The sequence below is a fragment of the Camelus ferus genome, chromosome 2 (assembly GCF_009834535.1).
Source record: "Camelus ferus isolate YT-003-E chromosome 2, BCGSAC_Cfer_1.0, whole genome shotgun sequence".
Lineage (NCBI taxonomy): Eukaryota > Metazoa > Chordata > Mammalia > Artiodactyla > Camelidae > Camelus > Camelus ferus.
In genome coordinates, this window is record NC_045697.1 from 65,208,223 (window position 1) to 65,224,884 (window position 16,662).

General features: G+C 32.3%; 1 protein-coding gene across 3 annotated transcripts in view; it reads left to right on the forward strand.

Moving 5' to 3' along the window:
- Positions 1–16,662, forward strand: part of GRID2 (glutamate ionotropic receptor delta type subunit 2) — a 1,267,610-nt gene that overhangs the window by 656,334 nt on the left and 594,614 nt on the right. For all 3 annotated transcript variants that reach the window (XM_032459821.1, XM_032459811.1, XM_032459829.1), the window contains exon 3: positions 13,114–13,398. In XM_032459821.1, the coding sequence (XP_032315712.1) occupies positions 13,114–13,398 (285 nt within the window). The remainder of the gene's footprint in view (positions 1–13,113; positions 13,399–16,662) is intronic.

Sequence of the window (16,662 nt, forward strand, 5' to 3'; positions counted from 1 at the left end):
TTATAGACCTTTATCTCTAAGTAATTATACTCTTTCATAATCAGTTACCTCAAACTGTACTTCAGGATCCTTCAAGTAAAAGAGTAAAGTCATACAAAAAGGGGTGATACAAATTATAGTGCAGTATTACTTTGCTGTTGAAAAAGGACTTCCACATACATGTTTTCATTTGTGATTAGCAAAAGCTCTATGAGGTAAATTGGGTGTAATAATCACCATTTGCTTCATAGGTATGTGTGATGATGAAAAGAGATAAAAAGGGCTTTGAAATGAAATCTCTAACATTATGGGAAATATCAGTATGTTAGTACTGTGGATGAAACATTTTTTTTTGCAATTGGAGCATCTAACTCTCATTAAAACAATCTCCATGGATATTATTTGTGGGAAGAGTTCGGGATGGTATGACAGAGAAGGTGCTATGAGGTACAAAACATCGCAGTGTTTCATGGAAAGACATGGCAAAGAGACTCATAAGAAACGTTATTTCTTGAGATTGCTTATTTGATACAAACCCAGGTGAATCCTCATTTCTTTGTTTTGTCTTTTCAAAAAAGGAAAACCGTCGGAAATCACAATATTATGTTAGAACTTTCCCTTTTCTCCTTTTTTGAGGGGACGGTGAAAGAAGGAAGAGAAGGTATTAAATTTAGTGCTTTCTCTCTCTCTCTCTGTCTCTCTGTCTCTGTCTGTCTCTCTCTCTCTCTCTCTATATATATATATGACACATTCAGAAGAAAATGGTTTTGTTACAAATAGATCAGCCTTTCTTTGAAAGGTCCATAAACCTTTACACAGTGGAAAAAATGCCAGGGCGTTTTAAACAGGCATATGATAAATAAAACACACCATACTCTCTTCAGTGTAAGTTTGCAAGAGTACACTGATTTACCAATAGCACCTAACCCCAATGTCCTTATAATAAATCAAAACACAGAGGTATATAAAGCCACCAGAAAGAAATATAAAGCCTTTTTCTATTTCTAGGCCAAAATATAACCAATTAAGTTAGAACGTGCCAAGTAGAGGAAAGATTGATCAATAACAGAAGTAAGGGGAAGAGAGAGAGTGAAACATTGGTATGATGTATCCTGGGAAATACTCTAGTCTAATCACCACCTTTAATATGTAAAGAAACTGAAACCCAAAGAGAAAAAGTGATTCTTGCCTAAAATCCAACATTGATTCACATCTGAACCAGAGCTAAAAAAACCAGCACACCTCACATATGCCCTAGTTCTCTAGATTATAGAGCCGACACATTTCTCCTCCCTGAAAGCAACAGTTTCTAGGCAATAGCAGAGGTACAGGAGGCTTAGCTGGTTTTTGGTTGCTGTTGTTTTTTCATGCTGGTGTCAATGATTAAGAAGATTGTGGTATCAGTCTGATGTTTTGATTTTGTATCTTACCTTGGAAGAAATGTTATCTTTGTATGTTTAAGTGAATTTCACACAAAAATTAATGTCATAGATTTAAACAGGCCTTTTTAACAACTTGCACAGTCCTGACTTTAAAAAGCAACATATGAAAGAGTGCACGTGACTTAGTGAAAAGCTGTATCGAGAAAAAGTTGTCACAAATTTTATGCCATGCTTTTCAAGAATTACCTCCTTTCACTTCATAATTGCCACTAGCAGTAGCCAAGCTAACTATTAAATAGTGTTTCTGACCTTATGCACTGTTTCATAGCTCTGTAAAGTACATAGACAGCTTTTTCCCCCCAAAATAGAAATGCTTCTGATTCTATGCTGAAGGGCATTATTAGTGAAATTAGAATATGATAACAAACTGCAGATGGTAGAAGATTACTTCCTGGCAGAGAATAAATCCAAGTGCATTCTGTGCTCAGTGACATGTGATCATCCATAAATTGTGATAGTGGTGATCTAGTCACAAATAAAAATTAAAATAATTTTACAATAAATTAGAATGTATTACATTAGAAAATTGTGAGTTTTCATAGTTGCTATAATAAATCATACAAGTAGCCATTTTAGTTCACTTAAAAATCATAATACATTTTACTTAGTTTAAAATCATCTTAAACACACATATTATTAAAAGATTATTTTAACCGAATCAAATTTAAAAGTGAATGTTTATACACTAAAGAGGTGACAGACTTTGATATATTACTACTACAAAAGCATCTATGAAGAATATTGTTTTTAAAGATGAATGGTCTAATCTATTACATATTACATTTTATCCATGTTTTTAAGAAAATTTACTCAAGTCCCCTATTTGCCAAGAACATCTGAGTTAAAAACAAACAAACAAACAAACAAAACAGCACATCTCTGCTTTCATGGAGCTTGTATATATTAGACCTATTACAAAAGAATATTGATGTTTCTAAATAGTGCATGTAGAGAAGGCTAAACAACACTTTTGTTATGAAGAACAAGATTCTTCTCGTTTGCCCCTCCTACTATTGTCAACTCCATTTAGGATTTTTCTTTATCAACAAAAGCAGATGATTTCTGTGAAAAAAAATGGTTTTTTTTAAAACAGACTTTAAGTTACATTAATGTGAACTACTAAGGCTAAAAAAAGTCATGTAATTTGAAATATAAGTAAGCTACCTTACACCTACTCCACTTTGGAGGCCAGATTGCAAGTACACTGTTCCTTCAATTATTCATCCATTCACCGTATATTCAGTGAGTGCCTACAATAGACCAATCTCTCCCCTCGTCTTGTGCAAAGCCGACAAAGCTCCTGCTCGCATGTAGCTTATATTTTCATGGGGAAGAAAGAGTGAAAATATAGAAACAAACAGATATGTAGTCAGATGATGATAAATGTTAAGGAAAAAATAGTCTTGAAATAGAGAGTAAGGATGTTATTGAAAAAGAGACTGCAAAAGCATAGGCTTAGCATAAGGGAATAAGATGAAAGAATATATGGGTAAAAGGTGCCTGGGCAGAAAGAAAGGAGGCTGCACTAAAAAGCAACAAGCCTGCATGGCTAAAGTAGAATGAGTAAGGCTGAATGTAATAGTTAAGGTCAGAGTTGTGGCCAGGCATGAGGTAATAGAGAGCCTAGGGGCCCAGAAAAGAAAGTTTCCATGAAGAGGAGTGATTTCTATTCATGTAATGGGTGTGCCTGAATGACATTGCTGTCAAGGAATAAAATATTAGTAAAAGAAATGAAATTATTCACTGTGATAATCAAAAACAGTGCACTCTTTCTAATCAAAAGTACTTAAAGTCTGTCTAATGTAATTAGCCAACTGTGATTGAATTTATAAGATGCAAGGTACTGGGTTTCAAACAAACATTGGAGAGGACAGTGTCTAATCCAGAAGACTGGCATGCAAACAGGTAATTACCCCAGATATTGGAACTGTCAAACAGAAACAACAAAATACCTACAGTTAATATGTTAACAAGAAAGGTGAATAACATAAATGAGTAATAGGGGAAATTTAGCAGAAAAAGTTTAGATTAAAGCAGTACACAAAAATTTAAAGGATCAAATACCTATATTTGAAAAAAAAAAAGGTCTAAAATTAATGATCACAGCTTCCACCCTAGAAAAAGATAAACATCAGAGTGGAAATCAGTGAAATAGAAAACAAAATAGAGAAAATCAACAAAGCCAAAAGCTCTTTCTTTAAGAAAATTAATAAAATCAATAAACCTCTAGCCAGCCTGACCAAGAACAAAAGAGAGATAATACAAATTACCAATATTATGAATGAGGGAGGCAGCATCACTACAGATTTTATAGATATTAAAAGGATTACAAGATAATATTATTAACACCTTTTTGACAATAAATTTGACAACTTAGATGAAATGGGCAAATTCCCTGAAGACACAGACTAACAAAGCTCACTCAAAAGGAAATAAATAAGCTGAATATCCCCATATTTGTTTTTAACATAGATTTTACACTTAAAAACTTCCCTAAAAATTTTCTCACAAGTGGAACTCTATTCCCATAAAGTTTCACAGGTGAGTCCTACCAAACATTAAAGAAGAAATAATACTAATTATATACAGACTCGTCCAGAAAACTGAATAGATGTTACTACATCACAACTCATTTACTGAGGCCAACATTATCCTTGCATAGATGGTTTAACATTCAGAAATCAATAAATGTAGTTATTCAAATTAAGATATTATGGAAAAAAATATGTGATTATCTCAAAATATGCCTAAAAAGCCTTTGACGAAATACAATATCCATTCCTGATAGAAAAAAAAAACTCTCAGCATGCTTGACATAAGAGGGAACTTCCTCAACTTTACAAAGATCATTATATTTAATGGCAGGTTATATTATATTTAATTATTGAAGACTGAATGCTTTTTTCTTAAGGTTAGGAAAAGGGAAAGGTGGCTGCTCTTACCATGTATATTCCACATTGTATTGGTACTAGCCAGTGCAATAAGGTATGAAAAGGAAATAAACGGTATACAGGTTAGAAAGGGAGAAGTACAAATGCCTTTGTCTGAAAATGACATGACTGTCTATGTAGAAATTTCTATGGAATCTACAAAAAAGGAATCTAAAACTAACAAGTGAGTTTAATAAGATTTCATAATGCAAAATCAGTATTCAACAATCTGATACATTTCTATATTCTAACAACGAAAATTGAATTAAAATTTAAAAGTACCATTTACAATAAAATATAAAAATATTTAGCAATAAATATGACAAAAGAAATGTAAGACCTATTTACTGAATACTACTTTGATTGATTTTTTTTATTAGAAATATTGATCAAAAAAATTTTGAAAGACTGATTTAAATGAAGATTCTGCCATGTTCATGAATCAGAAGATTTGGTATTGTTACAATATCAAAAACAATTCTTTGTATAAGTACCTGGGCTGCTGAAAAAAATAATATAATATAAGTATAAATGGCATGGCAGTAGGAGAATATTTGGAATATCAGGGAGATGTGATGGCAAGGAACAGGTGCTGAAAGTAAGCATGACGATATATATTGGGGCCAGATCGTGAAGGTTTTTTATACCATGCTAAGAGTTTAAACTTTTTCCTTCAGAAGTTGTAAGTAATTGACTGTTATATCTGTTTTTAACTTTCAGTTTTCAAGTAGTTTTAGATTTATAGAAAAATTATGAAAATAGTACATTGAGTTTGTTTATATTCATCTTTCCCTCCCCCAATATTAATGTCTTAAATAGCTATAGTACAGTTACCAAGAACAATACAATATTATTAAATGAGCTACAGATCTTACTAAAATTTTATCAATTTATTCAATAACTTTTTTCTGTTCTAAAATTTTACTCAGGATCCTATGTTGCATTTAGCTGTCATTTCTCCTTAATTCCTCCAGACCATAATAGTTCCTCAGTCTTTTATCAATGACTTTTAAAACAGAAAAACAACATAAGGATACTTAGAAAAAAAAAAAAAAGATAACCTGTCCTTTTACAATAAGGATTATTGGAGAAAGGTTAAGCTGAAGGCTGTGAAATCATATCAGCTTAGAGTCAGTTTTAGTAATTGGGTTAGTGGTGACACAGATTGAACTAAGGGACTGGCAGTGAATATTCTAAGAAGAGAACAGCTTTGAGAAATGTTTGGGAGGTAGAATTACAGTATGGGTTAAGCAAAGTTGATATGAAGGGGTATGGGGAATAAGAAAGAGGAAATAATTGAAAGTGGCTTCTGATTTTTGGCATTGATAATCTGGATGAACAGCAATAACTGAGAGAGCAATGTCCGATATTATTTATTTGTCATCCTCTGTCTTCCCCTTACATAAACACAGACACATAGTTCATTGTATCTTTTTAGCAAGATCTTATTCTTATTTTCATAAGGTATAATTTGCTAGAGTATATTAAATATTATCAATTGTCTTGAAAGAATGATATAAATCCAAGGTGTGCCTTATTATAAAAGGATAATAATTTTAATAATGAGAATTTCTATAAAATCACAGAAAAAGTTTTGAAGGCTGACATATAATATAATATGGATTTTCATTTTTTTCACAGTTGTGTTTAATCCTTACTTTTTTTAGCTGGGACTGTGCAGATAGAGATCAAATTTTATCTGTATCAACTAAATATAACATTCTTCACTCATCTAGTTTCTTAAAGTCCTGCTGCTGTTCTTTCCTGAAGTCTTAACTTCTATTAGGTGACAATCAGGTGTTTATAAGGGGGTGGAGATGTTGTTTTAGATTAACTTACGTCTGTAGGATGTGGGAAGAACACTTTTCTACATGTGATATTAAGCAAAATATTCCCCAAAGTAAAAGACTGACAAATTTGCTTGAGTAATAGTTTAAAATCTTCTAATTATATGTAAATTTAAAATATAGCAAGAATAAAGATGGGCATTTTAACATATAAGTAACAGATAAAGGATTGATACTGAAAATATGTGAAACGTTCCTTCAAATTAACAAGAAGACAAACACATTCAAAAGTCATATTTCTTGCCTACCCTTCCATCTTACTCTTACACAATTGATCTCTGTACTGCAGCTACCTAGCTCTTCCTTCTGCCTCTCAGGTAATACATGATCATTCTCATACAGCATCTTTGCAGTCTATTTCTTCTATTTGGAAACATTTTCTTTACTCTTTTTCATCAAGGCAACTCCTTTTCACAGAATTGGTTCCTAGTTACCCTTCAGACTGCAGCTCCAAATGCAATTCTGCATTAAAAGATTTTCCCAGCCCATAGTTTAGAAAAAAATGCTTTTGAGTTGCTATAGAGTAATGGCTTTTTTTGGCCTAACACCTATATACCACATCATTATACATTTATCTTCTGTCTCTCCCATTACACACTTGTCTTTTTTTTTTTAACCACATTTCATCCTGACTAGCTGACATTTGCCTGGTATAGTATATGCATTTGACATGTAAAACATGTATATGTATATGCACATAACCATATGTGTTCATTGCAGAAATAATTAAATTAATATTAAATGGGAGAGTAATTTGAATTTCCATAAATAGAGGCTGTGAAAGTACATAATTGAAAGGCTATAAAGTAAATACAATGAAATCTAGATTCTAGGCTTGTCTCCACTACTTACTGAAAAAGTAAGAATGAGCCTCAATTTAGTGTTCAACAAATGAAGGTAAGAATCTATCCAATATAGTCATGCTGACAAAATGATAAAATGTATATAAAAACATTTTGTAAATTCCAAAAAGCTTACAAAAATAAAGTAATACTTAGTCAATTTTTTTAATCACTTTTATCACATCATTGTTGGTAGAACTGCTTTAGGTCTTGACTGAAAGTGTACTCAATACCTCAATGTTTCTTCCCAGTAGCTTTTTTCATCCTTGTTAACTTTTTTGTATATACTCTCTGTATTTGGAAGTGAAACTGTATAGAAGTAATTCCTTTATCCCAAATCCAAAAGAAAAAAAGGGAGAATGGTATCAAAATCATTATTCTTTTCTCTTTTACATCCAGCAGGCTGACATTTTCTGACTCTTGTAAGAGAGAGAGTTAAGTGCCTTCTAGTTGTTTACATGGGCCTTTGTGTTTTATTGTTTTTCCCATTTTTTGAAATTGAAGTATAGTTGATTTGCAATGTTGTATTAGTTTCTGGTGTACAGCGTAGTGAATCAGTTATACATACAAATATATGTATTCTTTTTTCATATTCTTCTCCATTGCAGGTTACTACAAGCCATTGAATATAGTTCCCTGTGCTATACAGTAGGACCTTGTTGTTTATCTATTCTGGACCTTTATGTTTTAAAACAGTGATTTTCTATTTCTTATGGCCCAGTTATTAAAAGTCTGTGCTGGGTCTGAATCCCAACTCTAACATCTACTAATAGTATGAACTTGGACAATGCATTTAAATTCACTGAGCCATTTTCTTTATGTGAAAATGAGAATGATAAAAGCTTTTCTGTACATGGTTGTTTGAAATGTAAATGGAAAAATAAAGTGACTTATAATAGGTGCTAGGTTAAACGTTTAGTCCATCTCAGAATTAGATCATGAACTATAACTAAAGGTTCATGATGGCATTAGATGACTGAAAAAATAATCAACTGAGAATTATTCAGTTGAGTCATTTGATGGCTGGTAATCAACCATTTTAGCCATTTATATTCTTTGTAAGAACAAATTAAGTCTTAATGCTTTTTAATTATAATTAAATTAATTTTTTCATATCCTCACTTCCTAAATAGATAATTATGGTTAAATTGGACCTTGTAACACTATTTATGTATAAAGATCATCTTTATTTAGAAGAATTTGTTCCAAATGATTGTGTTTTTGGCAAGCTACATTACTGATAAGTCAAATTAGTCCCACCTTTAACATGCCGCCTCTCAGATGGTTGCTGAAAATCATGTTTGCAAAGAATGCTAAATGTCTGGACAGGCTGAAAATGTTTTGTGTTACTATATTCTTATAAGTATAAAAGCAAATGTCAGGTGCATTTTGGTAGATGAAATAAGCAATTATAAATATACTATGCTTGTGATTCATTAATGAGTGAAATAGAAAAAATAAATTAAATTCAACTGTTGTATAGAGAGTTCAAATCTTACCTGCTTATCTTATTTTCTCATTTATAAGAGCTCACTGATTTATAAAATTCAATACTGACATGATTTTTTTTCAAAGAAAATAAGACATCGTATTAAATGCATTGATCAACTTTGAAATATGTCTTGATTTCAGGTATGATAATATAGAAACTACAAACATTTTAGAATTGTGGAAGTATATGTATTGTATCTTAGTTGGAGAAACATGAAAGGATAAAGTCTTCTTAATTTATTGTTAGAAATAAAAACAAAGTATGGATCACTTTTAGAAGGTACTTTAATTTTTAGTAACTCTATGTGTCTTCTTTTCCTGTACCTCATCCCCACTCACAAACTAAGAGAATTAGAAAAATAGGGAAGTTACACTCCCCAGCAATGGTTATATGGTCAATAATATTGCTTGGAAAAAAGGAAAGGAAAGTCACTGAATATTAGATGTTCTGTAACAATCACATCAAAGAGCATTGCAGTTACAATCCACCAGATTAATGAGTTCCAGAAAGCATTGCACATCAGAACTACTTAGATAACATATTATAATTCAAATACATGACTACCAGCCTGGAATGAATAAAGTAGAACCTCTAGCAGTGAACTTAATCATTTGTATTAAATCTCCACCTTGAATTCTGATGCAGGGGAGATTTTGGAAACACCATGATGAACAGATTGGGAAATCTTTGAGGAAAGAATCTGCCATATATAGTCTCCAAAGAACTTCTTGGCACAGGGTTGAAAGTTGATAAACATGTATTGAAGAATAAGTGTTTGAATAGAATGTGCAAAAGTCTTGATATGACTTAAAATCATTAGAAGAGGTTATATCAGGATAAATTGGTAAATATAAATAATTCAGAAAAAATTACTGGAAATAGGTGTTTCCAAGAAGGATGGTGCTACCCAAAACCATTCCACTGAGATCTCATTGAATATTCAGTGACAGATAATCAATTTCAAGACTTTAATAGAGTTTATTTTAATCTCATTTTATTTAATAAGAAAAAGAAGGCTCAAACAGATTATTTTCAGAAATGAAGAAAAAGTAGTGTTCATAAACATCATTTAAGTTAAATTTATACATTTATACAGGGAACTTCATTTCCGTAACTGCTGAGTGACCAGAAAGGGTGAGAAAGTGTTGCAAATTGCAGTTGCTATTAGAAGAAGGAAGGAAGGAAAGGAGGGAGGGAGGGAGGGAGGAAAGAAAGAAAGAAAGCAAGGAAGGAAGGAAGGAAGGAAGAAAGGGAAAGAAAGAGAAGGAAGGAAGGAAGAAAAAGAAAGAAAGAAATGGAAGGAAGGAAGGAAGTAAAAGAAAGGAAGGAAGGAAGGAAGGGAGGGAGGAAGGAAGGAAGGGAGGGAGGGAGGGAAAGAGCAAAGGAGAAAGGGAAGGAAGGAAAAAAAAAAGAAAAAAGGTGTCCTTTCTGCAATTAATGCAGGCTCCAAACGTCTTTGATAGCACTACAATCTCAAACAGCTGGAGTCACAAAACCAGCAAGCTGTTCAATATCCTCTATATGTTTGGAAGTGCATGAGTACATGCATACATAATAATATAAATGAATCACAGGGCTTGAAGTAATTAATGGGAAAGCAGTATTCCATTGAGAAGTCCTTGGCTTGGTTTCTTATAATGAAAAAAGTGGTGGATATGCACACAAACATGCTGATATTTCAAATTCAGTTTTCACACTGTATCTAATGAACTAAAGTTTGCATTGTATGGAACTAAAACTCTAAGTAATGCAGTATTCTAACAGCCAAGACATGGAATTCTTATAGCAGAAGGTAGACTTCTTCACTAAGCTTTGCTTCTGTTCTTGTAGCCTTTATTTTCTTAAATCTCTTCTGCTTACAGAGTTTTTTACACTAACATGTATGTAGGCCCTCTGAAGCAAATCAACTTGTTATCCTCTCTGCTTCAACCACCATTTTATATTGACAAAATGAGCATCAAATATGTCCTTGGTAAGTTGCCTTGCAGACTATTCGTAAAGTGCCCAGCCAGGGCTGTTTTGGGTCAGTCTCAGTCCATTTTAGATGTGTGAGCTCTTTTTTTCCTCTGTATTGAGACTACTGCTTTTTACCAAACCTGACAATAAGCAATCTCCAATTGAGCTTTCCCTAATGAAGGGTTCTGTCATCTTTTGTTTGCCCTGCAAAAATTTTAACATTGTAAGTGACATTTGCTTGCTACGGTGAAAAAGATGTTGAACAGTGAGTTAGAGAGCTGGGCTTTTTTGGGCTTTTTTGGGAAGAGAGTGTGTAAGTTCTTGACAACCATGAACCATGGAAGATTGGGGGCACCATGAGAGGGATGCATGTCTGTGACTTGCAGACTGCTTATTCTCCCAGTCTCTTTCTCTGAGAAATCTAGCACCATGATTTTGGTACTCTTTTTGAGTCTCAGAGTCTTTCTTCAGATAGTGTTCTAGGATGCGAACTAACCAACCAGTCATGGTTGGTATAGCAGTTAAAGCTGATTTTCCATTCTGGGTTCCATGATCTCTAAATTACCTTTCAGATCTTATGTTATATGGTTTTCTGGTTATAATTTTTAATGATTTTTATTTTTATTTTATCAGGAGAATTCCATTATTCTTGATAATATGTGTATCAAGATGGATACTACCAAATAGCAGTAATCTAAAAATAATACATTTGCTTATATAACAATTGTTTTTAGAATTTGCTTTGTTTGTATTCTTACTAACAGAAGTCAATAGGGAGTAGCATAGTTGGTAGGAGGAAATCACAAATTATATACTAAAGCAATTTTTTCTGTTACTGAATGATTAATATATGACTCTTCAGAGTTTATCCTTCTAAATTTGAAGATTAAAATAGATAATGTTCATGTATTGTTATATGTGACCAAATTAATACTGAATCTGAATTTTATCATCTCAGACCTCTATATTTATAACTTTACAACTTTTATCGTAGCTTTATATAAACTAGTACACTTATTTGATCACGTTTAATCACTGTAATCTAAAGATTGAATTCAGCTGTCTATACCTTAAGGCACTCTTCTTATTTTGAATTTAAATGCTAAATGATTCAAGTTTTTAAACATTTTTTTAAAGTGAATTTCTATTTGCTTGTATAAATCATCAGTGGTCTTTTTACTACCATAATGAAACAAACTTTTGACCTGTGTTCTTGCATAAATTCATTGAAAGTATAACTATAAATTCATATTGCTTTTTATAAGTGTTGAATTCATGAATATGAATAGGTTTTATGTGTGATTTTTAGTGAAATTTCACTCTTAATCTGTTATGATCTAAGAAGCACTCATCCCTAAGGCTATCTTTCACATTTATCTGAAATCATATAACCTCTCTCATGCTTGAAAATTATGCCCCTAATAATTATTAATTTAATTTATGTGTGTTGGATGGCTTAACATTAATCATAATAAATTTATTTGATGTTTATATGCATGTCACTAGCATAGTACTTCTAAACTTTCACTTCTTTAGCCTTTGTTAACTGGCCAGTTAATTACATGGAGGTACTTATCATCTAAGTTTTTCTTTGAATTTTTCAAGAATTATGTAAAAGAATCTATAATAAATTTTAAATACACAGAATGTTATATCTAGAATGCATGAAATCTAGAATAAAGACTGGAACAACTATATCTGACCTTTTCAAATGGAATTAATTTTGCCTTGATTCTTTCTGAATTTACTTTTGATTTTATTTCTAATTTTTTGCCTTCAAATAGTGGCATTCTTAAATATCACTTCTGAACTTTTTTTCCCTACATATGCTGTGTATTTGTATTCACTCATAATTTATATTTGTTCTAGTTTTAAATATATTTTGAAGTAAGTGTATATGCATGCACAGAATAGTTAAAATGAAATTAAAGGAGATCATAAACCATATAGTAGAAATTAGAAATTACTCAGCTGGAAACCAGAATGAGATAGTTTCTGAAATTTAGTATTCGATTTGACCATGAGTATTCAGATTATCAAGGAAAAGAACAAAAACATTTTCAAAAAACATTTTCATTTCTCCAGCTGAATAGGAGAGACACCTGTCATCAGAGTTTTAGATACCAGAATGGCTGTTCTCTGTGGCCAGAAATGCCTTCCTCAAATGCTTCATTTCCCCGTTTATTCATTTACCAGTTTACATATTACCTCCTTTTTTTGAAACCTTGTATTATATACTCAGTAAAGAATTACCTTTTCTCTGAGTTATATATTGATAATTATAAAAGTATAACCATCACTAATTGAACACCTATCACATGAAAGACAAATAACAGACACTGAATTATCTCTGATTCTCAGCAATAATCCTGAAAGATGCATGCTATTTTACCCTCTTGACAGATGATGAAACTGAGACCAAGGGAAGCTAAGAAAATTACACGACGTTAAACAACGAATTAGGGCGAAATTCTTGAAGTCAGTTCCAATAGCACTCCTCATATAGAATGTTCCTTTAAAAAAATGTTTTCCATAGTTGTATAATAACTGTGTAAGCCGTAGTCACTGTTGCTCAAAAAAAAGAGAAAATATATGACATTTGAATATTACTGTGTTTTCTTGCAGCTTGTGAGCTTATGAATCAAGGCATCTTGGCCCTGGTCAGCTCCATTGGCTGCACATCTGCAGGGTCCCTCCAGTCTTTGGCAGATGCCATGCATATCCCCCACCTCTTCATCCAGCGCTCAACAGCTGGGACCCCAAGGAGTGGCTGTGGACTCACCCGGAGCAACAGGAATGATGACTACACTCTCTCTGTTCGCCCACCTGTCTACTTAAACGACGTTATCCTGAGAGTTGTCACAGAATACGCCTGGCAGAAATTCATTATATTTTATGACAGTGAATATGGTAAGTGTTTGTGATTTGTGTAAGCTGATATTTGCATGGCAAGAAACTTCATTGAATCTTGCAGAACTTGAGGAGGTTACTCATTATTACTTGTGGTTTTCTTGTCCCATCATATCCTTCTTACAAATCTAGCAACGACAACAAAAAATTTGATTCAGGCTTCAAAGTTCAATTTTTTGTATCCCTTTGAAGTCAAATTAAAAAATAAATACCTATACTTAATGCTCAGTTTATAAATGTTTCTAAAGGGAATGTGACTCCAGTGTACCTTGATCTTTCAAATAATGGGAAGTCATAAAGACAATACTACCTTTCTCCCCTTTCAAAAACATGCATACCTCTATATAATACTAATAAATCATTTTGGGCAGATCCTGGAACACTGAAAAAAAATTGCCCATTTCTGTTTATTGGTTCAAAAAAATCTGATGTATCTTGCCTACACCCTTGTGTAGACTTCAGTATCTACTTGTATTTAACTCTTTGGGGATCACTTTATATTACTTTATATATAGCCCAGCATATTATCTACAGTATGAAAGCTCACAAAAATACTTAGTATAAAATTAAGTAATTAATTTAACTTTGTAAGGTAAAACACAAGGCATTTTCCCTAAATTTACCATAATTTGAAGATAAGACAGTTTGTCTCATTATTTTCACTTATGTTACATTAAGAAAATAAGCAAAAATGTCACTTTTGTTTAAGTATTTTTTCCTGGATTAATCTACCTGTTTTCTAGTTGACTGACCTCAGAGATGTTCAAATATAGCTTCTCTATTATTTTCAACACCAGGAGAGAAGAAACAGAGTAGAGATTAATATAATAAAATGAGAGGAAATAAACAGATTTTGATGAAGATACATATTTTGAAACATGTTTCCTTAGAGATTTGCCTTAAGAACGAGTCTCAGAGATGTTCTAGTCAATAGAGATGGGCCTAGTTTTTACATTTTTCTTTAAAAAATCAAGAAGGCTTTACCCTCTATAGTGCAGCTTATTTTTCTTAGCAAATAAATAACTATTTTAAAATAAGAGTTTTCTTATCCTAATCTACTCAGCATTGTGAGCTATCTTGGAGAACAGTTACACAAGAGTGGGCCAGAAAGTGGCATCAACAGAACTGAGCACAAACAGGTTGGCAGAAATCTGGGAAGCAGCAAATAAGAGCTTCTGTGGACTCCCAGGGAGGGAGAGCAAGTGGCAGTTACATTAGCCCTAAATATTCAAAGGTCGCATGGGGTTTTGGCAGCAGAGTTCCATTAAACTTGATGGGTAGGCTTCAGCCAAAATTCTGTGGCACCCTCTAAAAGCATAGTTCTTTGTCTCCAGGACGGAAATCTTTATTTTGTTTCTTAATTCATATTATTTAAGGGTCACAGAACAAAGATGAAGAGACTGAAATGAATAAAATAAGCAAAAAGGAAATGAAAAATAACTGGCTCATCAGTAAAAGTAAGGATGGGACACAAAACGGATGTTCACTGATAGGATTATTTGGTAAACATGGTAAACTCTACCTCTGGAATCAGTGTGCTAAGTATGCCTTTGCCACTTTTTTTCCCAGATTATCGAGGGTTTTTATAACAATAAATGGTATTTTTATGACCTCTACTCAAACATAACTTGAAATAATGAATTTTTAAATCCTAACTCTTTCTTTAAGGGGAGAAAACACTTTTTAGTTAGTCCTAACAAAATAGTCTTGTAAAATACAGAACACAACAGTAATGTTTGATGAAGATGTTTTTAAAACATTTAAATAAGAATTTTACTCTTTATTTATAAAAGTCCATGAGGAAAGAAAATCCCTTGTTATCTTACTTCCAAGTCTTACATGGATTGCAGGTTAGGGAATTCTCACAAGAGAAGACACTTTTATTACTGATGAGGTAAATGTTTTTTTTAAATGTACACTAAATTCATAGTCACACAGACTCATTTGCATACATTTGAAATTCTTCATTCTCTTTTTTGTTTGTTTGTTTTCCTTTGAATAAATAGGATGCAACAATCACAGTGTTTGACTGGATCCTCTGTTAGAAGCAGTGTTTGTTTTGGGAATAATAAAAAGCACTTTTCTTTACTCTGATGATAAACTTGATTTTAACTTACAATTTAACTTAATAATTCATGAAAAAGTACCCAGCTTGTACTATTAAAATTATTTCCAGTAATACATTTGTTCAATGAAAGAAAATTTTTCTTTGATACTTATAATAAATCTTACTAGTAAAGAACTGGGCTAGAGTCCAAAGTAAACATCAAGCTACCCAAATACTTTGTACCTTGAAGAGGGCTACATGTATTTACATATCCATTCATCAGTGTCATCATTTTAAGTTCAAACATTGGAATTATATTTGACTTTTATCTTGGTTATCAGGAATTACTTTCATGAAGAAATGGATTAAGCATCATCCATGGATGGAATCAGGCAGCCTGCTGGAGCCAAATGTTATTGAAAATGTATTTTGCTTAGAAAAGTACACTTTTAAAAAAGGATTAGGCATCTATATCCAGCTAATTAGAGAAACACTTTTTTCAAAAGCTGTTAATTATGATTAAGGGGACAGTATAAAAGTCTACTTTAAATTCCTTAACAAAGAAAATTCAAGTCTTTGATTCTAAGTAAATGGATGAAGAGCGGGGGAAAAAAATGTGAAGCTATTTGAATGGATTGATTCAAGGTATTTTTTAAAAAGTTTGAAAAGAGGAAGTGTTGAACTTTTAAAAATGTGTCATTCAGGAAGTGTTCATAGCTCACTTACTTAGTGCAAATGCAAAATATGAGATTAAAACTTTTACAGAAAGTAGTCTTTGCCTTTAAGAGGCTTACAATTATCAAAAGGGAAAAATAGTTATATGACTCCCTTAATAGAGAAAATAGTGTGTTGTGTCATGAATGATGCAAACTGAGTGCTAGTGTTGTGTAATGAAGAAAAGTGTGTAATTTCGGCAGCAGTGATCAAAGAAGGCTTTATGGATAGACTTTGATCTTGAGTATTGCCTCTCAGAATCCTACTTAACTTTCACAGTGTGTGAGAGACAGCCACTCTAAAAGACAGAAAGAGTGAACAAATCTTGCAGCAATAAAAATATTAGAAGTAATATCCCTGATCATTTTTATTTGCCACATACTAGAATCAGTATTTTACATTGTATCATTGAATCTTCTCAATAGCACTATGTGGTGGATAATATTGTTATCACAATTTTACAAATAGAAAAACAGAAACAACCCATGGGTAATGCGTTCACA